General features: G+C 36.4%; 1 protein-coding gene across 1 annotated transcript; it reads left to right on the forward strand.

Annotated features, from left to right (window-relative positions):
- The first annotated feature begins 1,614 nt into the window (after window positions 1–1,614).
- Window positions 1,615–20,657, forward strand: LOC112502388 (J domain-containing protein spf31). The gene is made up of 9 exons (XM_025106278.1): window positions 1,615–1,759; window positions 3,849–3,939; window positions 4,057–4,117; window positions 5,114–5,191; window positions 13,718–13,791; window positions 18,742–18,855; window positions 18,953–19,060; window positions 20,270–20,308; window positions 20,402–20,657. Exons 1-9 carry the CDS (start codon window positions 1,668–1,670, stop codon window positions 20,486–20,488), a joined length of 744 nt encoding a protein of 247 aa, XP_024962046.1. The 5' UTR covers window positions 1,615–1,667; the 3' UTR covers window positions 20,489–20,657.
- The last annotated feature ends 7,280 nt before the right edge of the window (window positions 20,658–27,937 follow it).

A 27,937-nucleotide genomic window follows, 5' to 3' on the forward strand; every position in this document is an offset into this window, starting at 1 on the left:
AATTCACACTTTGATAGTTTAGCATATAACTTCTCTCTTTTCAAAAGTTCAAGGATTAATCGAAGATGCTTTGCATGCTCTTCTTTGGTTTTAGAGTATATGAGAATATCATCGATAAATACAATGACAAATTTATCGAGGTATTCCCTGCATACTCGATTCATTAAGTCCATGAAAGCTCACAAACATTTCATAGATGTCTTTAATTGCAAGTTCATGATCGGTCCCAATTTAAATGCAATCCTAAAATAAAATAAAAGCCATTTACCAGACATCAGAACTTATAATTTTTAGGTTATTAAAAGAAAAAAAAATCAATCACTTAGAACAAGTCTAGTTGGATAGATTTAAGTGTTATTGAGAAATCATAGGAGTCAAGGCACGTGCATTGGCATTAGTAGCGGAGTCATGACTAGGGGATCTCTTAACCCACGTTGTGTTCTCGAAATTAGATAGAAATAAAAGAAAGTGGAGGAAAAGGAAACAAATTATTTATGTTCTAAAAAATGAAAGTAAAGAAAATAATTTTTTGTGTTCTTGAGCTGGAGACAAAAGAAAAATGACATTTTTACCAATTACCTTATAAAAATATATCATTTAGAATGAAAGATTGAGTAATGTTATGATTTTAATAATTTTTCAAAAAGTTTAATGTCTTTCATTTCCTTTACTTTCCTCCCACATTTGGGAGAAAACTTTTGGTTATTTATTTTTAGGAATGGCAACGGGCCGGGTATTGGTATCCCCGTCTCCGAAACTGATAGCTAAAACCGTCCCCATAACCGCCCTGATCCCCGTTGGGGATCTTATTGGGTCCCCGCGATTTCGCCAATCCCCGTTGGGGAATCCGTTAAGGGTAAAAATCCTCCTTTTCAACGTTGGTTATAACCGAAACCGAAACAGAAACACGAAACCGTTCTGAAAGAAAATACAATATTCTAATTTTTACAATTAAAAGTAAATTACAGTTTTTTTAAAGATGTAAGTTTAAATGTCTCAAACATAATCGAACCAATTACAAACAGTGTATTAGATTACAATATAAAACTAAACAGAAATTCAAACATCATACAAATAAAATCATGATTTTAGACAAAGAAACTAGACGTTTTCGTGAGCTTTATTTGAGTTGTTGAGGTAAAGTGGATAAAAGTCTTTTAAATTTTAATGTTACTGTTTTCTTTTAATGATATTATATATATATATATATGTATATAATTTAAAATTAATATATATATATATATATATATATATATATCGGGTCGGGCCGGTGATCACCGTCCCCGTTAAAATCCCCGAATTTGTCCCCGATCCCTGCCCCATTCCCGATAAGATGTCTCTAAACCCGACCCGAAAGTTTCAATTTTTGGTTTTCACCATCGGTTTTTTTTTTTTTTTGTCATCCCTATTTTCTTTTCGTTCTTTTTATCTTCTTAAAGAGTTTCAATAATATGAGTTTTTTTACTCCCCCTTCCTCCCTCCATTTCCCGTCCAAGATCTAAATACAAGGGTCATTTTTGCTAATTTCGTTTTATGGAAGGAAAGGGTTCAAAGTGAAACTTTTTGCAAGCTAAAACTTCTAATACCCCTGTAAATGGTTTATAGGCGAAGCCGACCAAAATCGCCGGAAACCCAAGAAGAAAAAGGGGGTGGAACGGATTGCAGCGATGGGAGAAGCTTCATCAGTCGATGACGATTTGCTACTCAAGAACTTCTACGCTGAAGTGAGCGAGGTTGAGCGCGATAATGAAGTCGCTAGGTATCCTTTTTTTACCTTTTTCTGTATTATTTCATGTCTTATATGTTTTTTTATTGTGTTATTTCTCTAAAATTTTCGTACTGTTTACATTAAATTGTTTTCCTTTTGTTTAATTTTCTAGGGATTTCCGTGAAATCGTATTCAAAATTGGGTGTAAATGTTGAAAAAGGTGGATGTAATAGTTATATAGTAGGAGTTATAGATTATCATTGGAAACTGCATACATACAAACTCGGTGATCATTTTGGTCGGATTGTCTATATATGTTTGCTTAAAAACATCTAGGATAAGTTTAATGCTTGTACATTATGCTATCTTCAGCACTGCAAAGTCATCTAGAACCCTAGATTAAACACTATAAAAATTTTCTTGACTTCAACCTGGATATGGCACATGGATAGGAAACTTTGTCTTTGCTTTAACTTTGGTGTTCGGATTTGTTTTCAACTGATCTATGCTCTGGCAATCTTGATTATGTTGAAAGTGTCTATGGAGCTCCAATTAACACTGTTCCATCTGAGATGGGGTGATCACATGTTAAGAATTGAAACCTGTGTTAAGTATTTGTGTGTTTGCTACCTCAGCTGAGATTAGAACTATAAGAATGACTGATTTTTCCTAAGGGGAAGAAAGAAAACAACTAATGATGATGTTCATTGACTGCCAAGTTTCACAACCATAAAAGCAATGTTCTTCGAAGGCTGTCTGGAACATTAATCTCAGTCATCTTACTATGTCAATTTCTGTAATTTGTGGAGAGGAACCAGATAACCATTACATCAACGAATACAGAAAAAGCTACCTATAGCTTTCAAGATCTCTCTGAGTTTCCCAAGCTTGAAATTTCAAAATTGGAACCCCAACCATTTATACTTTTCGAACAAAGATATACTTCCAAACAATTAGGAAATATGTTGTTTGGTTGATGTAAACAATGCTCATTCTTGTGCTAAAGGAGGCAACTCTGAAGTAATTTATCAGCCTTCTAAAAAGCATCAAGCGAAGCTAGATGGTTTTCTCACCTTCTAGTGTAGAATTGTCTAAGCAGAATGTAAGCGGACGCATTAGCAGTTCATTTGGATATGTAAAATATAATAATTTCTTGGTTGCGTAAACAAATGAGAATTAACATTTTGTTACTGCATATGGCTAGTTTAATTTAGATGGGAATATTAGTATTGATGGAAACTTCAAGTAGTTATGTGTTATTATATAGGCATGCATTTGTTTTTATTTATTTGATAGACAAGTATCATATTTGGATGCCTAGGGTACTTATTTGTGTTGTTTATTGGACTAGGGTACTTATGAGCTCTGTCAATTAGCTTTATTAGTTGGGATAACTACGACACTCTTTTTTTTAATTGTTATCTAGTCCTATTAAGTTTCAAATTCTAGAATTTACTACAATATTATGTATCAATGTAATTTTGTATTACACTGTAGGGTTTTGTTTAAAAGTAACCTTATAAAAAACGCATTGGAAATTAAAATTGATTTAATTAGATTACCTTTTTTAAGAAAACTTTTCAAAAAAGAAACCCTTTAACGGATCCAATGATTGTGTTACTGAATAAAACAAAGCACAGGGTGTTTAAGAATAATACCTTTAGGTTTGTAAGGAGGAAACTTGCAGCACAAGAAACCAAGTTAGGTTTCCTCTAGTGTAGTCCACACACGAACACACATTGACTTCAACAGAGTGCTAGTTTCAAACCCTTTAATTTCTAATATAGTATGTGATTAACAAGAAAAAATAAGGTTTGTTTTTTGTTTTATCAGGTAACTTAAAAGTATCCTAATTGATTCATCACTAGACTTAGGCCCTGTTACCTTATTTATAGGCTGGGGATTAGATAGACCATAACTCCCAAATATGCGTCGATCATATCTTTAATCTTTAAGCCTATCTATTTAAGGCCCATCAAGCCTAATAAAGGTTTTATTTAATTTCTATCACAATCCTACTTCAATGTTTGATTTGCAGAGGGAACCGTGTCTTTTCAGGGGTTATTACTTTGTGTACTGAACAATCTGAGACTTTTTATGATGATCTAATACATTGTTTTTGAAACAACAATATTCACAGGATTCTTTCATGCTTTAAGCTAAACGCATTTGAGTATCTTAATCTGCCATTCGATTCATCCCCGGAAGATGTGAAGAAGCAATATCGTAAGGTGATATAGTTGTCCTTATAGTGTATGTCGATTAAGACTTTCATTTTGGTATTTGATATTTGATATTTGATATTTGATAAAGGGCCTTGTGTGACAACTCTATATTTTGATATGCAGTTATCATTGCTGGTCCATCCTGACAAATGCAAGCATCCCCAGGCAAAGGAAGCTTTTTCTGGTATGCATAAGTGTCATATATCATGATGAAATAAATCTTTGATGGCTTTTGCAGTTTCTAACTAGAATTTTTTGCACGAGACATTGTATGGGTTAGTGACATTGTATATATCTGACTATCTCATCTAATGACGCAGTCAAGGGTGTCCAACGCCAATCAACCTTACTGAATTTTCATTTATCGTCATTATACGATGTTTATAACCAATCCTTATTTTGCTTACTAGTTACAGCCTTGTTTTTCAACTTAGAAGTTTTTGGATTGACCTCTACTCATGTGAATGCATATTCCCACTTTTTTAGTAAAAGTTTACTGAGTTAACTTAAATAATAAAGAAGGGTCTACCATGGTCATAATGTAGACAAACTCACGACCTATTGTATCAAGAATCAAGTAGAAGCCCACTATAGTACAAGTTCTTGATGTTTACTTTTCTTTCCATGCAAAATTTGAATGCTTAGCTACTGTATGCTTGCTCAAAGTTTTGTGGCCAAAGTTTTTGAGGTTTAATGTTATACATTTGTAGGATGAAATCTCATAATTTTATTTTATAATTGCTCTTTATGTGGAAGCTATTTATTTTGGAGGACATATAGATTTATCTCATTTTGATATAACACTATTAATATTCTTTATCATTAGGTTATTTATTATTAAGATAATAAGGATACCATTCTACATTAATCCTGAGTTTGGTCTCATCTACAGTTCAAGAGCAATTAAGCATCTAGAAACCATAAAAAAAAAAGGATCTGTATTACTTTTAGAGTTCAAGAGCAATTAAGCATGAGGGCTGAAATCAAGAATGTTATTGTCTCGAGTCCAAGAATCCCTCCCTGCCCCTTTGAGTAAAAAAATTAACCTCATGTGGAGTAGCTTAGTGATCTTCTTAGATAGTCATTCTAAATGATTCTACTCTTTGCTGTGAGTGAGTACCTATATTATATATTGTTGACACATCTTGTACTGCAATAACTAAACTTGTCTCTTATGCAGCACTAGCAAAAGCCCAACAACTACTACTTGATCCGCAGGAAAGAGAGTATCTAGTAAACCAAATCAATGCAGCAAGAGGTTTGTGCATAATCTTCATCCTGTTTCTATTGTAGTAGGTTATTTATTCTTTCTGATCATGTGTCTAAACTTAAATTCTCCATGTTATATAAGATCTTCTATCTCATGACTTACCATGTTGGTTGTGTATGATAATGATTGTTCCATATGCGCTATAAATATATAACAATTAACCACAAGGGTGGTGCTTGAGTGGTTTGAGCTTGGGCTTCAAAGGTCAAAGTACCTCGAGGTCTTAGGTTCAAATCCAAGGAGGATTAAAAATCTCCTTGTGGCCACGTAGGTTCAAATGCGGTGACTCCGGGCTACCCGCAAAGCAGGTGGTCGCTCTGGGATTAGTCGGCTCATATAGCGGGTTGGATATCCAGGTTAATAAAAAAAAAATATAACAATTAATGTTGCCAAAAAACAATCAGTATCTCTAAAAGAAGCATTGAACTACATGGAGAATCATCTATTTTTTTCTCAACTAGGTCATACTCTTGGACTCCATATTGACGTTTGTTGAGGTTTCTAACAGTCTATTAATTGAATTATTCGTTTGTCTTATTGTTTTATATAAGGTCTAACTTGCTTCTTGTAAACAAGTTTTGAGGTCTGCTACGGTTTCTTTGTGACAATCAGGACCAAAAAGCTTTATTCGTTTCAACGTTTGAATAGAAAATTTGGTATGTAGGGGTGAGGAGTCTTAGGGTTACTGTAAGTTTGCCAATAGTTAGTTGAAGGACCAATTTGAAAAAAGATGCGTCAACTGCAAAACTATCTAGAGGGATACTGCAGGCTAACATACGATGTCAATGACATCATAAACAACATATAAATTGACTATGCGGACATAGGTTAATGCATGACTGTGAACCAAATCCTGTGAAGAGTCACAAGAACATCCGCACATTGCAAAAAAAAGCAACCTTGAGGATGGTGTTGGATTTGCAAAATAGCTATTTAGTTTTTGCATATAATTTCTAAAACCATTTTGGTTAGTAAAGCAGCCCATCTTTCAAGAAAATGCGAACATATGGTAAATTATAGAACAATGGTCAGAACTTTGAAAGACTAAGAGAAGTCTCAATTCCTATTGAAATTTTAACAGGCCTGGAAATTTCATAACTTCAAACAAAAACCACAACTCTTACAAATCAAAGATGTGATTTTAACAGGTCCGATAAGTTGCAGATTGTCAACAAGGAGAGCCATGTGAGCAGCGGGACCTGATGTTCCTTGATGTAAAAGAACATTAGGAAACAGAAATTTGAAGCTAGGGCTAAGATGGACTTTGGTAGTCGCAAGGTTTTAAAAAGCGAAATCGGGGCTCGACGCGTTTCCTTCCACACCTTGAGGCGTAAGCCTCGAGGTATAAAACAAATAAAATTCATAAATATTAATAGCAAGCAGAACATAATTCCATACCAAACTTTAAGCGTCACAGATTCATAAAATTACTAGTTATAAGTCTAAAAACATATCAATCTACAACTTATAGTTCCCCGCAGCATGATCAAGTTGGCATTTGAGATGAATATCTTCTTGAGAGAGGAAAAAGTAAGAAATAGAGAAGAAAAAAATGGGGTTTGGAGAGGTATTCTCGATGCAGAAGAATATCTGAGAAGGAAGTGGGAGAAGAAGATGAAAGTAGGATTAGGAAATGGAAAGGTAACATTTGTTTTTGATTGATAAGATAAATGAAAGGCTTCTTTGTGCATTTAAATTATAAAAGTACAATCGAGTGATTGACTTTACTTAAAAGAAAACTTTAAGTAATTTTTTTGATTCTCACCTCATCAGGTACCTATTTTCAACGAATCAAGGTAGCAACAAATTGGTGTGCGCCTCAGAAATGCCTCACGTCTGAACGCTTCAGCCTTGTCTAGAGAAAATGAGGCGCTGTCTCATAAGCGGTTTTGGACCGCCTCGTCTCGAGGCGAGTCTCGAGGCATACGCCTTAAACGATTTTGATAACCATGGGTAGCCGATAGCCGGTGTTAGCAGAGGTGATAGTGGATTAGTGGCTCTCCAGGGTTGTAACTAGAGCCCTGAAATGATGCAATAGTTGAGATCCATAAGCCTCATTGTGTTTAATATGAAACTAATTCTATTTAAAGGAAATCGAACTCAAAATAGGAAAGTAAGTCTTCAACTAATACCAATTTGCTCCCAATCAGGTCTTCCTTCTTCCCAATAACCCTTAGATCATGATCCTCATGTTTTCATAGGAATTATAAAGAATTTCTACAGCCAAAACAACAATCACAAGAGATTTCTCATCATCAACTCTCACCTCGCCTTGTTCAAGATCTGCCACAACTTCAACCGTCACCTTCATTCTCTCTCTTTCATGTTGTTCAATTGATCCCCTTTATTGTCGATTAGAACATGATCAGAGATGAGTTTCGATGGTGTGTACCTAGGCCACTCAAGGCAATCGTTCACTATTTTTATGCACTGAACTAAGCCCTGGCCCATCAGTACCTTATAGAGTAATCTTGAAAAGTCCTATTACGCAACCCAACAATAGATTTCATCTTCTCTATCCTTGCCACATGAATCTAGTCATTTCCAATTTACTTTTGAATATTTTACCAGAACTTTCATGCGGCGGTGATGCCAAGAATACCAATTTGCTCCCAATCAGGTCTTCCTTCTTCCCAATAACCCTTAGATCATGATCCTCATGTTTTCATAGGAATTATAAAGAATTTTTACAGCCAAAACAACAATCACAAGAGATTTCTCATCATCAACTCTCACCTCGCCTTGTCAATTGAGCAATAGGCTCATCTCAACATCTGCCACAACTTCAGGCTTCACCTTCATTTTCTCTCTCTTTCATGTTGTTCAATTGATCCCCTTTATTGTCGATTAGAACATGATCAGAGATGAGTTTCGATGGTGTGTACCTAGGTCACTCAAGGCAATCGTTCACTATTTTTATGCATTGATCTAAGCCTTGGCCCATCAATACCTTATAGAATAATCTTGAAATGTCCTATTATGCTAGTAGTATAATTTAGTGGGTCTATTGGTAGGAGTGGTATGCAGAAAATTAGTGGGCTTTATATAGGAGAGTTCTATCCTCTTGAATGCTAGCTTTTTCTTAGTATTCCTGTTAATTGTTCAATCGATTCAGTTCACAACAAATTGGTATTAGAGAGTTGTTTTGAATCCATGGTCAGGGAATTACAATGGTCCTCGTATTGTCTTTGAAGCCATGTCCAGTGATACGAATCTACAAAAGGTTGAATCCATGAAGATGGAGGAAATTGGAATCAAGTCCATTGTTTCAGATTTTCAGCGATGGTTTCGAGATCAGATGAAGATTTTCAATCAAAAACTGAAGGAGGTGACATAGGCTATGCATGAAGAGGTAAGTATCATTTGATCCCAATCAGGTTACTTCATCGATAACACGCTGAAATCAGACAATTCTTGTTCATTGGAGATCATATCTGTTGGAGGACTCAACTGGACTGATGAGGAAGCCACCTAAAGGAAAATCCTCGATCATAACCGTTATAATTCCATGATCTTGAATCGCTTTTTGTGAAAGCCATTCAACTTTTGTTAATGAACTACAATTAGAAGCAATTGGGCTAATTTCATTTCCACAACCACTTCTATCAAAATCCAAAATCGCAAAATCACCAGGAGAGAGACAACAGGAGAAGGAAGTCGTCTACTGTGTTGTGTTTTCCTCCATTTGTAGCTAACAGGCCAATGTAGGAAGATCGATTGGGAAGTGGTCGAACGAAGAAAAAGAGGCAATTGAAGGTTCAAATTTGTAGATCTATTTTTGGCCCATGCCCAAATGAATTATTTTAACCGGGCCAAAGCCCATGTTAAACATAACACAGACAATCGGTTGTTTGATAGAGTTATCAGCGTGTGGGAAAACTTGGTTGGGGATGTTCATCGGAAACCGTCGCCCCGCTACCATCCCCACTAATGACCTACCCTTGCCACCATTGCCACGGTAACTGTCACCCGCTGCCATCGGTAGGGTTATCACCTTCGCTGTCACCGATGTCTACACTACCAAGGGTCAAACATTCGACTCTTCAGAATGATTGTGGCCATGACAACCGTCATTTGGTAAAAGACCTCACATGGGAAACAATTGAGAAGACAACTCAAATTAGGAAGAGGAAAATAAGACGGTGATAGAGGGTTCTTTGAATTGGGAGGTGGCAGTGATTAGTGAGAAAAATCTGGAAAAGAAGACAATTCAGGAAGTGGGGATTTAATTAAAAACCATAGTGGATATTTTGGGAATTGGCGGAAAAATATTTAAGATATGTGGATCTTTTAGAGGCCCATGGGTGGGAGTGGATTTAGGGATGCTTGTTTGGAATGAAGGTCTGCATCATATTGCGCCTCTTGACCCATTTTAGAAAAAAACAAGCTTTAATTGAATTGGTTTGGGGTTCCTAGTTGCAAAATGATGGGGTGTTTTCTACAAAAAAGGACGGGGCGTTATGGTCAATTACAAAAGGAGAATGTCTGACACTTGGTTCATAAGTCGGGATATTTTCGAGTAAAGGGGTGGTTGTGTGTGTTGATTTTGATAGGCCTTCAAATGGAAGCTGGAGTCGAGTTTTTTGCTGTGAAGACCATTCGAGATGAAGAGGAATTCATCATAGTGAAGAACCGAGAAGGAATAGGTGTGAAACATGAGTTCAAAATCAAGAAAACAAAGTACTTCCTTGATTTGAAAGAAGAGGGGGAAGACAATGTTTGGTTTTGGAGTTCAGCATACCACTCAAAACTAGAAACAAAAGGTTTATATTTGTCTCAGATTGCAAAATTTTTATTGGGTAGAGAACATTAATATGTAAAGGAAGGTGGATGAGTCTATAAATTGGCTGAATTACAAGAGTAACAGACTCGGTGGGAACTCTTGGACTTCGACTCTAACTTCAAAACAAAAGGGTGATAAGGAGCGTAATTGCAAGCATTTGGCTTTAACATCAGCTGCTTGTGGAGTTGTAACTAAGCAACCACAATTTCTCTATTCCTTCTATCCACCTTGAGGACAAGGTGGTTCTTTGGGGGAAGGTAATGTTATGCACTGATATAAGCCCAGGTCCATCAGTACCTTACAGAACAATCTAGAATAGTCCTAGTATGCTAGTTATGAAAATTAATGGGTTTGTTGGTAGGAGAGGTATTAGGTATGCAAAAAATTAGTGGGTTTAATATGGGAGAGTTCTAGCCTCTCGAATAGTAGTTTGTTCTTAGTTTTCTTGTTAATTGAAGCATCTTATAGTGTCCTTATCATTTGGTTCCTATTTCAATTATTCAATTGATTCGTTTCATAACAACTATCCAAAGCAAAATCTTCATTCCGTCTTCGATGATCCACACAATAGCCTCTTCCTTTTTTCACGCTATATCGTGTTGGGCCAGGCCTAACTTAAAAGGACCATCCCATGGGCTGGTAGTGGATTGGGTCGGCCTTCATCTTAACCAACCTCAGGTGGAGTCGAACTCATATGCGAAGAAAAACTCATCGGCGAGGACGTATGAAACGGTTATTGGTAAAGGTCTAGCGGATCTAGATAGAGATCTGGATTTTAATGCAAATTGAATTTGTACGGATCTGCGCTGATTCCTTCCTCACTTCTGTCTAGAATTTTAAGTTTTAGGGTTCTTGGTTCATCTCCCAAGAGATTTGTCGTTACCTCATATGCTTTTGATTAATGATGCATCATAAACATCGATTTATTGATTTCAACTATCAGGCCGTGATTATTGATCTCCTCCAATTCGGGTAAGTCTCTTATTTCCTTCTTTAAATCTCTCCCCCCCGCTGTCTTCTTCTTCGTCTTCTCATAAACTTCACTCTTCTCTTTCTTCACGATCCACAACTTGTCTTGTAAGGAACTTATTTTGTTGATTGCATTGAACCGAGGGTTTCCAACATCTTTCTGGCTGTTGAAAGCATACTCCTCAAGATCTCTTGCTCTAATACCAATTGATGTACATTCGTCATGTTTAGGGCTGTAACGACTGCACGTTTAACAAATCGTTCATTAACAGTTCGGTGAGAAGTTCGCTTATTTAATAAATGAATGAACGTGAACACATTTTTTTGTTCGTTTAGTTAATGAACGGACATAAACATTGGTCTTGCTTGTTCATTTACGTTCGTGAACATTCGTTCATTTATGTTCATTCATTTACGTTCGTTTACATTTGTTTATGTTCATTTACATTTGTTTGTATGTGTAAATATTTTTATATATGATAACATTAATATGTAAAACCATCAATTAATTTAAATTTTTAGAATTCTTATTTTTATGCCCTAAATTACCCGATTTTTCATTTTAGTATGTTACTTTTAGGAACGAAATGACGAGTAATGGTGGTTGCTTTTTGTTCATTTATGTTCGTTCGGTTATGTCAGTTTATGTTTTTTCATGTTCGTATAGCATCTTAATGAACGAACATAAACGGACACGAACAAACACATTTTCTTAATGAATGAATATAAACACAAAAAATTTCGTTCGTTTGCCTTTAAGTGATAAGGGGTGAGGGGAACTGCTCAGAAATGTCTTAGTTGGTTGATGAGTGACTGACCGGGTCAGTAAAAAAATAGTAAAAGACAGATGAGTTGAATAATACAGGGACTGATGAGCTAAGTGAGGTCCCCCTTTGAGATCTCCCAACCTAAAGGCTTTATTYAGAGGTGGGTCTTTCAACCGCTTACTCTTTCGATTTTGGTGAAGGTTAGTCAGATTGAGGGCGGAAAAAAAAGTTTTGAATTTCTTTTGTTTCATATGCTCTTGTGATGCGTGCCTAATACATAGAAATCTTGGTCGCAACACGAAGTTGTAGTTCATCCAAAGACTACAATTCCATACTTGACGGACAAAATTCAAGAAAGCTTGAAAGGTAATATGGTAGTTATGAAGTCAACAAAGATGCGCGGGGGGATATGGTGCCCATGGCCTTTCTATTTGATTGTATTGAAAGGCCCAATGAGTTGGAATTTCCCTATTGGTACAAGTCATTTCGGGGCAAGCGGATCATTTATAATGAAGAGGATAAGCTTCAAGAGAATGATTCGGAGTTCTTGCAGAGTGGAACCGTGCAGTACCAAACACGAGATAGATCTTCTAAATAACAAGGCATTTTTCGAATTAGCCAATTCATTTGGGACCCTACAGATCCACTCTTTCCTATTTTCGTGTTCATTCGTTTGTTCGGTTAGTTAAATGAACGAACACGAACAAGCCTCCATTCATGTTCGTGCGGTTCGTTTGTAGTCCTAATCATATTGATAGAGAAATCGAAAGATTACACTCCCTATAGAGTATAGAAGGCTTACAGTGGATTCTCTGGCTTTCAAGAGGTAGGTCTGTCTCAAAGGTTCCCACCTAATTGATTACAAAACATAATTCCCTTCCTCTAATCCCCTCTCCTATTTATACTATCCCTTATTTTGACTTATTCACCTAACTTATAGACCAGTTGATCCCAAGGTATGACATTCTGCTAGACAAACTCCATTTTTTTTATCGAACATCAATTTACTTCACACGCAACAAAGAAAAGGTTTGAAGTCTCAGAACATAACTTCTTAATCCCAACATAAAGGGCTTGAATGCAAGTATATAACTAACCTATAAATTCAAAAAAAAGCACAAGATTCTATCAATTGTTAAACTAGTTTGGGCTGTATCAAATATCATAAAGTAATTGGGGCCTTGGGGGCATTTGTGGCGTGTGTAACAAACAAAGACGCATCAAGATGTGCAACAGGGGTAGTGGAGCAGGTCATTGGCGGTGATGGAGGGTGTCTAAGAGTAGTGAAGTCGAGCAGCAACAACAAGGAGTGACGAGAAGGAAGAGAGAGCAGCAAGGTCAAGCCTCAACAAGGAGGAATAGCAAGGAGGGGACCAGCTTGAAAAGGGGAGCAGCGTCGACGAGGGAATTTAGCAGAGAGAGGGCGTTGAAATGTTGCAGAAAGAGGCTTTGAATTTTTTTCTTAAGGGTAGGGTTGTAAAAGGTTCATGGCTGAATGCATCAAGGCAGACCTAGATTGCTGGAAAATTGAGCCACTGGCTTAATTTTTAACCTGTTAACAAAAAGAGTCATGGCTGAGCCGTGAGCACAAACAAACAGCCCTTTAGCTGAATGTAGTATAATTATGTAAGCTAATGTGTGAAACATTGAGTACTGCTGTAGGACTCCAAAACTTGGACCTATATATGTTTGTTTGTGTGTGTGTGTGTGTCTGCATTTGCTATTCAACAACATTATGCTTTTGTCTCCTAATCATCATACTTTCGTGTTAGGAACTTGGGATAACTACTGTTTGCAGGTAAGGTGACTTACTTGAATGTAGCTAGCATTAACTATCTAAGTAAATGACTTGATTCATAGTTGTATTTGAACATGTTAGAATGGAATGACGAGCTTTCTTTGTGTTCTGTTCATATTCATACTTAGTGATTTTCAGTTTGTCATGTTTATTTATTTTTGTATGTTTATAACAAATTTTCTTTGACTCATTTGCAGAAGAACTTCGAGCAAAGAGGAAAAAGCAACTGAAGAAAGACACTGCATCTAAGCTGAAGTCACTAGTTAATGAGGTAACCAAAGCATAATTCAATTTCTCATGTCAATAAAAAAATTAATGTTAATCTGAGAAAGAAACAGCATTTAGCCAATTTGATGCATAATGTGCTTCATATTAGATTTCCAATTCTTTTGACTTGCAGGAGATTCATTTCTTGATGCTTTTTCTTGTTGTTGATAGACCTGTAGTTCAACTTCTTGTGTTTTTGTAGAAATTTTTAATAAGTTTGAAGTGAGGCAGAAACATGCATTCCTGTGTCTGGGCATCAGAGTAACATTAGCAAGTTAGTTAATTGCTGATACTAGTATTCACCACAACTTGTGGGCAGGGTTAAGAAACACAAAGATTTGCAGATGTGTATCATGATATTCTCTTTGAGAAAACAACAATATAGAAAAAGTAGTGAGTCTGTGTTTTATGGCTAGTTCTATCTAATATACGTAGTCAAGCTCATTACATTGAAAAAATACAACAAAGCAAATATAGTAGTTCCAAAAGCCAATGCTTTCTGGGGCGTTTGGTTTGATGGAATAAAATTTGACGGGTTTAGATATCGTGGAAGGATTTGGATTTGGAATCTTTGATGTGTTTGGTTTGTAGGATTTCGAATGGAATTGAATTCCATTGTTTATAAATAATTTATAAAAATTATAAAAATAATTAAATTACTTTTATATTAATTGATTATTACAAAAAATGTTTTTAACATATTTTAAAACATTGCTACATACAATTCCTACGAAATCCCGTGAAATATCAACCACCCCGGTGGGATTTCAAAATGCTACGTTTGTAGGATTTCAACGAAATCCCAATATTTCAAATCTAGGAAATCCTTCAAACCAAACATGAGATCGGAATGGAATTCAATTCCAAACCCCTGCAAATCCAATCCGGTTCTACAAACCAAACAGGAGTTTGGTTTGATGGAATGGTTTTGAGGGATTTGGATTTCGTAGAAGGGTTTGGAATTGGAAGAATTGGGATTTGGAAGGATTGGTGTGTTTGGTTTGTGGGATTTGGAATGGAAGTGAATTCCATTTTCTAGAAATAATGTATAAAAACAAATTATAAATAATTATAAAAATGTTGAAGTTGTTTTTTAATTAATTTATTATTACAAAACAAGTGTTTTTAACATATTTTAAAAAATTATTGCAAACAAACGAAATGCCGACTATCCCCATGGGATTCTTAAATCCCATGTTTGTGGGATTCAATGAAATCCATGGATTTCAAATCTATGCAATCCTTCAAACCAAACATGGGATTGGAATATGGAACTGAATTCCAAATCCTATCCAATCCTACAAACCAAACGGGACCTTAGTCTTTGATATGTAAGTATTTATGACTACCAAGAAACACTTCATTGCAAAAAAAAGAAAACCTTAGTCCCGTTTGTAACGCTTACGATTACTGTTTCTTGTTTTCATTTTTATAATGTAAAAAAAGTTGTAATTTTTGATTAAAAATAGAATCAAAAATGTTTTTCAATTTAAAATGTAAAATAGAAGTAGTGTTTTATTGCGCTGAAGCCTTAACTTCAGTAAAGTTAAATAGTATATGCATGTTCTTTTGTAATCCATTAAAACATCAAAATCATGTTTACAGAATTACCATAACGGTTACTAGTCATGAGAAGGCTGCTAATCCTGATTATGCTCTGTCTTTTGGCTTGGTCATCTTGTGTCTATGTCAGAACAAGATTTGAGCTTTCCCAGAACAGGGCACCACCAGATAGGTGATGTAACAAAGTTGTCCTCATTCATCAACCAATTTTGGGGCTTCAAACTTAGCTGGTAAAGTACCTTTATACATAGTTGTTAAAAGCATAGGGGCTGTTTGTTTACCTCTTATGGTGACATTAAGAGGTTATGTCTGAATCGCTAAGAGGCTAAAGGTTGTTTGGCAAAAAAAAACCAACCTCTTAAGGATGACAATAGCCACTTAACCATTTTTCATCCAGGGCTAAACTAAATCGTTCAGAACCTCATTTGTTCCACATATGCCCTTCTCGGGGTCTCCCTCCCTCCCTCCCTCCCTCCCTCCCAGCGGTCTTCTCCCACGAGGATAATCCAGCCTTCTCCTCCCCCCACGGTGGTCGTTCTCCATCAGTGATAGATCTGTCACCGACAGCCTCTCCATCTTTTTCTCTGGTTGTCTCCCGCGGTGTCTCTAATCTCTTTTCTTCCATTTTCCGATCTACAGTGACTTTACCAAAATACTTATTTTTTCTCGATTTCTTGTTGATTCCTCGATCTACTGTGGTTTTCGATCTACTGTGTTGATTTCCTTGCTGCTGTTCGATCTACTGTGTTGATTTCTTGTTGATTCTTCGATCTGTTCGATTCTTCTAGTTTCAGACCACCGATTTCTTAAACCAACTGCTGCATATGTTCTATTTTTACACCTCTAGTGTTAAACCATTGATTCTTCTACCTGTTCTATTTTTACACCTCTAGTTTCAAACCATCGATTTCCTTCTGTTGAATATATATATATCTCTCTCTCTCTCTCTATATATATATATAGAAGGAAATCGATGGTTTGAAACTAGAGGTGTAAAAATAGAACAGGTAGAAGAATCAATGGTTTAACACTGTTCTGATTTGGGATAAATCATATGCAATGCTGCAAAGGAATGCAGTAGTGGATGTTTGGGATAAATCATTGGAAAAGCATTGGTTTGAATAATATTAAGTATTTTAAAAATGCTCCGGTTCATATGAAATGCAGTAGAGGATGTGAAGTGTTCTAAAAAATGTTCTAGTTCATATGGAATGAAGCAAAGGATGTTCTTGGTAATTGTTCAATTCAGATATTCACTAAATACTCTATTGTTACAAAGGGTTAAAATGGTAATTTGTTGTCATTCCGGTTGGCCATTCAGAACAGTTACCAAACAACCATATTTCAGTCCGTACTACATCATACAGAGCCTCTTAAGCATTCTGACCACTTAAGCATTCTGACCACTTAACCATTCTGGTTCAAACCATTCAACAACTGCCAAACAGACCCTTAGGCGCTGCCTAGACTCTGAGGCTCAAGGTCTTGGGCTTTTTTAAACTCGAGGCTCCGTGTATTAATGAGGCTCACTAAGGCGCGGCGAGGCCCCCTTTGCGGCCTAAGTGGGCCTTGAGCCTTTAACAACTTTGCCTTTATTTGTGGTTGGTGAGATGCTTTGGTTGATTGTTATGTAAAAATTAGGTTACTTGAGATAATTATATCCAATTATCCCGTTGATAGTAATTGGGGATCTAGTTATTATTTTACTAAAATTAAATAATTCTATCTATGCACTAATTATTTATATTCTTCTCTTCGGTCACCTTTTCCTTGGAACCTTATTTTTTATTTTTTGTATTGGCAGAGATAGGGTTACTAGTTCAGAATATTTAGAACTTGCCAATTTTTAATTATATGCAGCAATGCATGCTATATAATTATATATTTTTCCGAAACAATGCTTGTTATATAATCTTGGACTGCACTTCGTATGGTATTTTCTTTTAGCTTTAATCTTGTGACAAAATTAGGCACTTTTTATATTTTATAGTATGTTGCTCGGATATAGATGTGAGGGTACTAGTTCCTGAGACGTGGATATTGAGATTCAAAGCTTTTATGAAGTTTAATCTGACCAACTAAAGCACTATTACATGAAATGCTGAGGGAGGAGACTGTGTGGAGAATGCGGTTAAAGATGTTTTGGAAAGAATACTTCTCAAAGTCAGAGAGAATTTGTGACCTGGCATATTCAAAGCCAGAAGAAAGGCTGGCAAGACAACTTATATTCGCCATCTTCTCTCTTTGATTTTGTTGAACTTTCACATCAGGGATAAAGGCAACAAAATATTAAGTTCCTCATATGTCTTCTTGAACTCCATAAAATAGCTTATAAATGGCTAATCTTGTTTCTCCATGCGATAAAAGATTTCGTAAACCTCATAGATGCAGGAGATTTCACAGTGATTCAACAATGACTGATTAACTAACTTACCTTGCTATCAATAGAGTTCAGAAGCTGAAGGAACAAATGAGCATCCTCTCTGAGCCATGCCAGATTGTCTTTCCACTTGGAACCAGTTTCAAGAGGATCATCAGTCAGATGTGCGTCTTTGTTAATACTGTGTAGACGAAGATGGACGTCTTACTTCAATCCAAGTAGTTTGAACCATTAGCTTATGGTCTATGATTTTAGACATCATTGGCACCAAACTCGTCACAATAGGATTTTTGTTTTCTCCTGTAACGACTGAACAAAATGAAATACATTTGATGACCAATTTTTTAAAGTCAACCAAACTCACCGGAGTACAATTTACAGAAGCACATGACAGCAAGCAACAAGGACAAGTGAGGAGCACACTAATATAACAAATATATGCCACATTCAGCAGCAATAACAAATAGCAGGAAGAAGATATCGCACAAGGGAGACCTGTGAATGTCGTGACAGCCTTAAAGATCCCTCACTTCCAATCAAGCGACTGTGGGTTTGCACTTGAAGATTGAAAGCCATGTCTAGGGTTCAAATCATGGTGGCTAGGGTTTGCGATAGGTCCAAAATGGCACTGAAGTTTGTTATCATGGTGGTTAGGGTTTGAAATTGGTCGAAAACGGCGTTATATTAAATATTATATACTTAACAAAAGGCAATTAGCGTTTCTGGAGAGTTTTCTCGATTCTGCAAGTTGTGGTTACCACTTACCAAATATTAGGACACCAATCCTTTGAAGTTTGGGGGTGCTTGACATATACACTTTAACTCTTGGAGTGAAATAATTTTGAAGTTGTTTATTTTGTGCCTTAATGTACTATGTGGAACTCATTACTCTATATAACAGACGGCAGCATTATTGTTGGCCCTTACTTTCTCAACACCGCATATTACAATCCTTATGGGGATTGGCATGCAGATTATGATATTCTTTTTGTTCTTTGAGCTACCTTGCAGGGAAAATATGAGCAAGAGTACGAAAAGTCAGAGGATTTTCAGCATAAGCTAAAATTGAAGGTCCGGGAACTACTAACCGACCAAGAGTGGCGGAGGAGGAAAATGCAGATGAGAGTATGTTTGAAGATGACATTTTGATTCCACGCAAATATAAGATGGAATTCTTTAGTTTAGTGCGGTGTTTATAACATTTCCCTTTGACTGTGTGTAGATTTCCGAGGAGGAAGGTAGATTGAAGAAGGATGAGGAAGAATCCAAAGAGATGTGGAAGCGAAAGCGTGAACATGAAGAACAGTGGGAAGGGACAAGGGAAAATAGGGTTCGTATTCATATTCCAATGTTCCTTCTCTGTGCTTTATTTTTTCCTATTATTTGCTACATAAAAGCATGTGTTAATCTGAGGTTCCAGATGCATGATTTAGATGTGAACATGTTTAATGACAAAAAGTTTATCAAAATCTAACATTTCTAACCAATATGGTTTTATAATACTTTAAGGACTATTACCATCCAGGATAATTTAGAATTGCATTTAAGAGTACATTTCCCTTACACTTATTTTAAGTGAAGCAGAGGCAGCAAATAGAATCTTCTTTGTGAAGTTTCAACCCTTAACAGCCTACATTTTTAGATATATTCGAATCTTAAGATGTCAGAGATATAAGTAGATTTTTGTTTAACATCAGATGGCAAATTGGCAATGAACCTTCCTCTGTTACCATATAATTTTCTGCACACATATGTATATCCTTAGTTTGATGAGGCAACGATTAGTCTCTCTTTCCCAACAAAAAAGATGTCCACTTTCCATTCCAAATTCAAGCATTCTTTTTTTTTTCAGCTATAAAATTTACCCTGGATGTTTTCAGCTCTTACTTTCAACATAACAAAACAAAACCAAATGAGCCCAGCATATCCCACCCAAAGAGTAAAGTGGCTGCTTAGTTTGAACATGTTATATACATCTTATAGTTTAATGTAACAATCATAATTTAACTAGAACGAATAAAAAACTTGAACGAATGAAACACACGTCGATTTTTGAAGTTAATAAAGCAGTCAAACCATGCCTTTTTCCTGGGACGTAAAGGAGTATTTTAGTTGTTGTACTTTTGATGCCTTGTGTTATCTTAGAGACAGGTGTCAGCTGAACAAGTCAAGTTGTATTGAAACTTCGACGTGCCTTTTCTTGCTAAGATGTGGCACATTGGAAGACTAGGTAGATAAAGATGGCTGTTTTGATAGGGTGATTTGACCAATATCATGTTGTTCTCATATTATATGTGCCTGCATGAAACCTGTGGATGTTAATGATTTCATATATTTATTTATTTCGTCATACCAATAACAGTCTTGGCTTTTCCTTCTCCCACTGTTGCAAAAGCTTCGGGGCAGTGGTCAGTCCTAGACCCTTCTTCGGGTTGGGTTTAGTTTAGCCAACCAGAAACAAAAAAGCAGCATGATTGATGAGTGTAGTTGAGCAATTACAAATGGTTGAATGGAATTGATGACTTGCTATTTGAACCAGGTTTCTAGCTGGAGGGACTTCATGAAAGGGGGAAAGAAGGTAACATTTTGTGTTTGTGTTTGTGTTTGTGTTTGTGTTTTGTTTTTGGCAAAAGAGTAGAAATGAGTGATGGATGGGTTAATGATTGTGTAGGTGAAGAAAGGTGAAATTCGACCGCCAAAGCTTAAGACGGAAGATCCCAATAAGTCATATGTTCAAAGGCCCGTGAAACGAGGGTAGGAGTTTCCACATTCTATCTACTCAACTCAAGTATGTAACTTAACATTAATTGATGCAGTAGTTGGGACCTTGTAACTTCAGCTTATAGGCCAGTATAAGAGCACATTGTATATTGCATTTTATGCCATTCTCACCCGCATTAAAGCTTTTATCCTGTTTCTGACCAGAATCCCAACAACACAAGTGGTGTGTATGGATCATGAAGGCCTAAAATTAACAATCAGTCTGGCAAACATACAAACCCAAAACCGTACTAGTCTAGTGGATGTTGATGTTGCCTTTTTCGAGGGATTTAACATATCTTTTAGTCCTACTACCATTCCAAGCAAGTGTTGTGTGAAGACTGCCAAAAAGTCAAGGCTTTGTATGCAATAAGGTCAAACATACAAGGCTTTGTAAGGAACGATCCAATTGAGCATTACATTTCAGTACAGACATAAGAGCATCTCTAACATATTAAAAAAAGAAAAAGAAAACGGTGATTTTGGTGTTTTTATTCTACTTTTTTGCTTCAACAAATTCGAGATTAGGAAAGATAATAAATAAATTCAATTTGAAGGACTTTTTAAAATCAAATGCTTAAGAAAGAGATGGTTTTTTCATCAATTAAATTAAATATATTATCATTTTTAAATAAAACTTATTTGGAGATATATTATGACGGATCTCCTCATTCAAAAACTGTTTTTGCCTTGCAACCTTAATAATTCCACCAAGTTAAAAGAGAGCATTTTTGGATGATATTGTGGACATTTATGTTCACTATTGGCACAACAATATTGGTGCCGAAAATACTAGAAACATGATTATAGGTGTTCAAAAAAGCATCCGTTCTTTCAAACTGGTCGAATCAAGTTAAAACAAACTATTTTTGGCAAAGAAACAATACAGTCAAGGATCAAAACGGAAACCCCCTCACTTGGATAATCCACCAAAGGGTCTTTGGTCTTTGGCTTTTTAGGAGGTCAGGATTCAAACCTCACCAAAGGTGAGGAAGATGTGTGAGTTTATTTGTTGCATTTGCCGTATATAAATATTATATACTTAAAAAAAAAAATAATCCAACTATCCAAATCGGTCTCACGAAAGACCAAGATCAATCGAATTAAAGTGGAGACAAACCTTAGAGCATAAAACTGAACCCAACACCTCAAGATCCAAGCTTCAAACACCATCATCATGATCGCCAAGCAAGGAGGGAGGGAGGGAGGGAGGGAGAGAGAGAGAGAGAGAGAGAGAGAGAGAGAGAGAGAGAGAGAACGCCCTTTTTTGGTCAGGTAGAACGGGTCTTGGTGGTCTTTTTTGGTTTTTTTTTGAAGTATATAATATTTATATACGACAAATGCAACAAATAACTCACACACCCTCCTCACCTTTGAGAGAAAACTCTAGGCAATATTATAAAACGAAAAGAAAGTACAGAAGGTTACGGGTGACAACCAACTTCGACAAAAACCACGCCAAGGGAAATAAGCCAAGGCAAAATCCAACAAACAAAAACCCACCCAAACGAAAGCAGAAACAACAAATGACCAAAACTCACAAGGCCGAACAAAAAACCAAATAAACAACCAAAGAAAGAACCCTGAATACACCAATTAAGCTCCACCATCCATAATGGCCGAAACTTTTTGCCAAGTCTTCCAAGCAAGTGTGAGTAGTACAACAATTGGTCTTTTTTTAAAGGGAATCCATGCAAATTTATAAACCAACGAGAAAACAATTATGATTCAGGCCAAAAGCCACAACCAGAGCCAAGCGGCAAAACAAAAAAAAACTGGTCTTAGTGGTCCTTAATAGGTCATATTGGGCTTTGTGGGTTTAATAGGCCTATTTCTCTTTAACTAGTCTAATTAGCTCATAATGACTAAGTGAGTCATAATTAGTTTGATTTGACCTAAATGCGTTAATTGGGTTAGAACATGTCTTAGTGATCCTTAATGATTGTTCCTTTGGTCTTAGTGTGCATGATAGGCCAATGACTCCTTAGTGAGTTTAAATGGATCGCATTAAATGGGGCATAATGAGATTGATTACACCTTAGGGCTCTAATTTAGGTAGAACGAGTCTTGGTGGTCCTAAATGGGTTCTTTTGGGCTTACTAGATGTAATGGACCTATTTTTTCTTAACAAGTCCAAGTGGGTCATATTTGATAATAAGTGGGTCATAATAAGTCAAAATAAACTTAATGGGTCAAATTGATAGTGGTCATTTTGGGCTTAGTGGATATAATAGTCCTATTTCTCCTAAACGAGTCTATTTGGGTCATAATGAAACTGAGTCATAATGAGTCTGATTTGACCTTAATGTGTCTAATTGAGGTAGAACGAATCTTTGGTCTTGGTGGTCCTTAATGGGTTCTTTGATCTTCATTTTTTTTGGAAGGGAAATCAGGAAAATTTATAAATCAGCGAAAAAACAAACAAGAGTCAGGCTAAAAGCCACAACCATAGCCAAAAGGCAAAACATAAAAACTTGGTCACCACACCTTACCAAGCAACAATAAGCCAGAAAGTACAAATCCCAACACAAAAAAACAACCACCTGCAGAACGGGATAGAAAGAAGCATTTTCCAAAGCAAAGACCCGCTTACAAACCACCAAAACCCACCAAACAATTGATCACGCCCCATTCGTAATACCGGTCCTCTCATTCTTATTCTCCTTCAAGCCGCACAAATAAAGATTTTTCTCTTTATCTCCTTGATAGGTTGCATAGCTGTTCGTTTTTTTATCAGTAAACAACATTCTATTCCGCTCCTGCCAAACATAATACACCGAGGCCGCAATGGCAAGTTTCTGAATTAACCTCTTAGGCAACCTCCTCGCATCCAAAAATGCTCCCATATATGATCCCAAGAGTCTCGTATACTCTTCCAATCCACATCCTTTAAAACTACTTCCCCATACCTCTTTTGAAAAAGTACATTAAAAAAATAAATGATTGTGGCTATGCATGCAATTTTCACAGAGAGCACATTCCAGATTCGGAGGTTCGTATTTCCAGGTCATACGATCTTGGGTAGGGAGACGTTGATGACACGCAAGCCATAAACAAAATGCATGCTTAGGTATGTGCCCCGGAAACCACACGGAACTATGCCATGGCACTAATAGGTAATTCCCGTCCAAAGTAGACCAAATTGTCATTACCGAGAACTCCACACTAGCATTTTGGCTATCAATCCAGTAAACCTTATCTCGTTTATGATCATGCAAAGACGGTAAAGGAGAGCTGGTTAGCACAACATACCTTTGAAGCCACTCATTAGACCACACCCCATTAAGACTTTGAGTTAGCTTCCGAGCCGAAGTATTGGTTGATAACCCACTTGAATAAACAAATCTGTAGGAAATGAATGAAGAGAAATGGCCACAAGGAAGCCAATTATCCTCCCATGCATTAATATCCCTTCCATCACCAATCCGAACCGCCGCACATGTGGTCGTAAATCCAACAGCTTGCATAGAACCCACGACCAGTTTGAGATTTTCCGAGCCATCCAGAAGTGCATAAATCTTAGGTTGTACAGATACACCCGTCTCACCCACAATGAATCACGATGCCTCATGATATCCCAAATATGTTTTGCAAGTAAAGCCTTATTCCACGTTGCCAATCTTTTGATACCAAGACCTCCACTCTTAAGGGGCCGACAAACCACCTCCCAAGCTAATCGACATCTTCCTCTAGAAGTTTCCCCTTGTGACCAAAGGAAATTGCGGAAGAGTGCCTCAATGTCATGAATTATCTCCGAAGGAAGCAAAAAAATAGACATCTAATAGAGTTGCAACGATTGAAGAATCGATATAATGAGTTGTCTCCTAGGGATGGTGATTTTCCCAGACCCGGTGGGGAATCCGATTCACCTGAGCCGGATGGGGACGGGGATTCCCCGCTAAAATGGGTACCGGGTCCGGGGGTCCCTGGTAGAGGCAAACCGGGGTTGGGGCCGGGGCCGGGTATTGTATCCCCCGACCCGCCCCATACCCGGTATATTGATAGTTGACTATTTAGGCAATTGGGCTTTGGTTATACACTTAGCCCGCTGGCGTGTTGCCTGTTGGACAGATGGATATTCATTGACCTTTTTGGTTATTCATTGATCGACAATTCGACATTCGACCAACACCAACTCATTCATCGTCATTGATGCCACCGCCCTTGCCGACTTGCTGTATGCGTCTCAATAGACCAACACCAACTCCGTCACACGATATTTAGTTCTTTATTCAATCGACCCTCGTCCTCGTCAATCGACCCTAGTTGTCTTCTTCATCAATCATGTGAGCAGTGAGCCAGTAAGCCACTCAGTGGTCAGCCTTCGTCTTCTTCAATCATCAATCGTCACTCAGCGCCAGTCGTCTGGTCTTCTTCGTCAATCTCAGACTTAGAGGTCAGCCGTCTTCTTCGTCAAATCATGTATTCAATAGTTTTTTTCTTTTAGATATAGGCTTATATAATTAGGTCATAAACTGTTTGTTTCCATTCATGTTGTTTATAAATCTTTCCAATTTTGGTTTTTGGTCTATGGATAATATTAAATTTTCCTTAATGTTGTTTTTGCTAGTCCTTTTGATTAGATTACTGCTAAAATAGGAAATTTCATAACTATTGTCTGTAGAGAATGTGAGCATGGTTAATTATGTAAACATGTCCAACTGAATTAAGTCCAACAAGCAAATATGTGATATAAAACATAAAAACTTCAAATAAGGAAAAAGGTGTAGTAATGCAAATATGCAATTGGTCAATTGGTAATGCAATACAGTAATGCAAATGGAGTTTAAACAATACAGTAATGCAAATGGAGTTTCAACAATATAGTAATGCAAGGAATTTAAACAATACAATTTAAACAAATGGAGTGTCAAAACAATACAGTAATGCAATCATTTTTTTTCCAGACTTGCTTCCACCACTTCTGGTCCAAAATGCTTTAGATCATTACATCTGTTTTTATGTAGCGATGGAGCTTTTAAGATGTCTTTGACGCTACTAGTGGAACTATAGGGTAAACTTGGATATGGAAACAAAGAGATTAACCCACATACACAACTTTATAAGACTTAATGGAAAACCAACCAAACATTCCCTTAACTTGAACATGATTTGCGCAAAATGAAATCAAATCTAACGTACTATTATCAGCGTTCTTCATTCTACATATTCGTGATGGGATTTCCATTATTTTTCCAGCCGTTTACCTTATATATAGAATATAAAAATCTAGATATTGGTATATTGTAGAATACCAATATCTTTTAGCTAACATAAAGAACTATAGAAAATGTCTTTTTTTAGCTAATGTTCTTAATAAGGCTACAAGTCTATCAACATATTGTTCTGCTGCTATGTATGTGATGCTATAAACATTGTGCTTAATTTCAGATTTTTTTTAAGATGAAAAATTCACAAAACAAGAACACATAAGATATTGGACGTAATGTTACGGAAGGAAACAATAAATATAATACGACTTGTAATGACATAAACGAATCTGTAAGCATGCCTATGGGGTCAAATATTAGCCGTGAGACTGAAGTCACTGAACCAACAAACAAAAGATTGAAATTTGTTATCTGGAACCATTTTGAAGCAATATATATTGATGGTCTTCGCCGATTAGAAACATGTAAGTATTGCAATTAATAGATGACCGGTAGACCTAATGATGGGACAACATATTTGAAAGATCACTTTAAGATATGTCCGAAGAGAGTTACAAAAGACATAAGGCAACATATTCTAGTTCAAGAGCAGACTGCTAAGGATGGAAACACATCTTTATTGAGTAATTATAACTTTAGTGCTGAAAGCACAAGGGATGATTTAACTAAGATGATCATTCTTCATGATTATCCACTTTCTATTGTTGAGCATCATGGCTTTCGAAAGTATTCAAATGGTCTTCAACCTTTATTTAAGGTGCCGTGTAGAACTACAATCAAGTCTGACATCATGAAGATATGCGAAACAAAAAAAAGGTGGTGTATTGCGATGTTTGGAAGAAAACCAAAGTAGGATTGCTCTTACTTCGGATATGTGGACAACGGTAACTAAAACAAAGGTTACATGGCACTAACAGCACACTACATAGATGCCAATTGGAAGTTACAAAATCGAATTATCAGGTTATTTCTCGTTTTAGTATTTTGTGCTATTTTTAAATTCAATGTTAATATTCTCATTTTAATATATTCTTTGAATCTTTGATGCAACTTTTTACATGTGCCATCTCCACATACTACCGATGCATTGTCCCAAGTTATGATCGAGTGCTTTATGGATTGGAACATTGACAACAAGTTGTCAACATTGACACTTGACAACTGTTCAACAAATGATGCTTTGGTTGACAGGCTCTTACGTACTCTTTCTTCTTCCTCCTTAATTTTAAAGGGTAAGTTGTTTCACATGAGATGTTGTGCACATATCAATAATCTCATTGTGCAATATGGGTTTTCTATGATTGAGAAAACAATCAAGAATGTTAGGGATAATGTCTGATTTTGAACATGTTCTCCTAAAAGAGCCCAAGACTTTAGACTCGTTGCACGACAGCTAGGTGTAAATAGTGAAAGAGAATTAGTGCTTGATTGTAAGACTAGGTGGAATTATGTTTATATAATGTTGAATGTTGCTTTAGAATATAAAGATGTTTTTACTCGTTTGAGCAAGAAAGAGAAACATTATGYTTCTTTACCTAGTGAAGAGGAATGGAAAATGGCGACTGATGTATGTGATAAGTTAGATTTTTTTTTATCGTATGACTGAGACATTTTTCGGGACCAAGTATCCCACTTCCAACATGTTCTTCCCCTTGATCTGTTACATAAAATTATCTATTAAGAGTTGGCAAGATGATCAAAATGACGTTATTAGAAACATGGCATCAAGTATGTTGCTTAAAATTGATAAATATTGGGGAGTCATACATGATATGATGAGTGTGGCTATTGTTCTAGATCCTAGATATAAGTTAAAGTTGATAAATTATTTCTTCCCAAAGATTTATGGTGTGGACTCAAAAGATGAGATTATGAGGATACGCACTCTATGTAATGATTTATTTGAGAAGTAAAAAAAGAAACATGATCAGAATAAAAGGTGGACAAAGTGGCACTATTGGCTCAAGTGGGGGGAAATCTTATTCAAACAAGGCCTCATGGCAATTGGATTTTGAGAATATGATCTTTGAGGATGACATGTTTGAAACGACCGAGTTAGATGATTATTTGTCAGAGAAATTGTTACTGCAAGATGAAGGATTTGAAAATATTAATGTGGTGGAAGTGCAACGGTGCTAAGTTTCCTATCATGCAGAGGATTGCGAGGGATGTGTTGGCCATTCCTATTTCAACAGTAGCTTCAGAATCGGCTTTTAACATGAGTGGAAAAAAGGTAATGAAACAACAAAGTCGACTAAAATCGCAAACAATTGGAG

This window comes from Cynara cardunculus, unplaced genomic scaffold (assembly GCF_001531365.2).
Source record: "Cynara cardunculus var. scolymus isolate 2C unplaced genomic scaffold, CcrdV1 Un_Scaffold_1328, whole genome shotgun sequence".
NCBI lineage: Eukaryota > Viridiplantae > Streptophyta > Magnoliopsida > Asterales > Asteraceae > Cynara > Cynara cardunculus.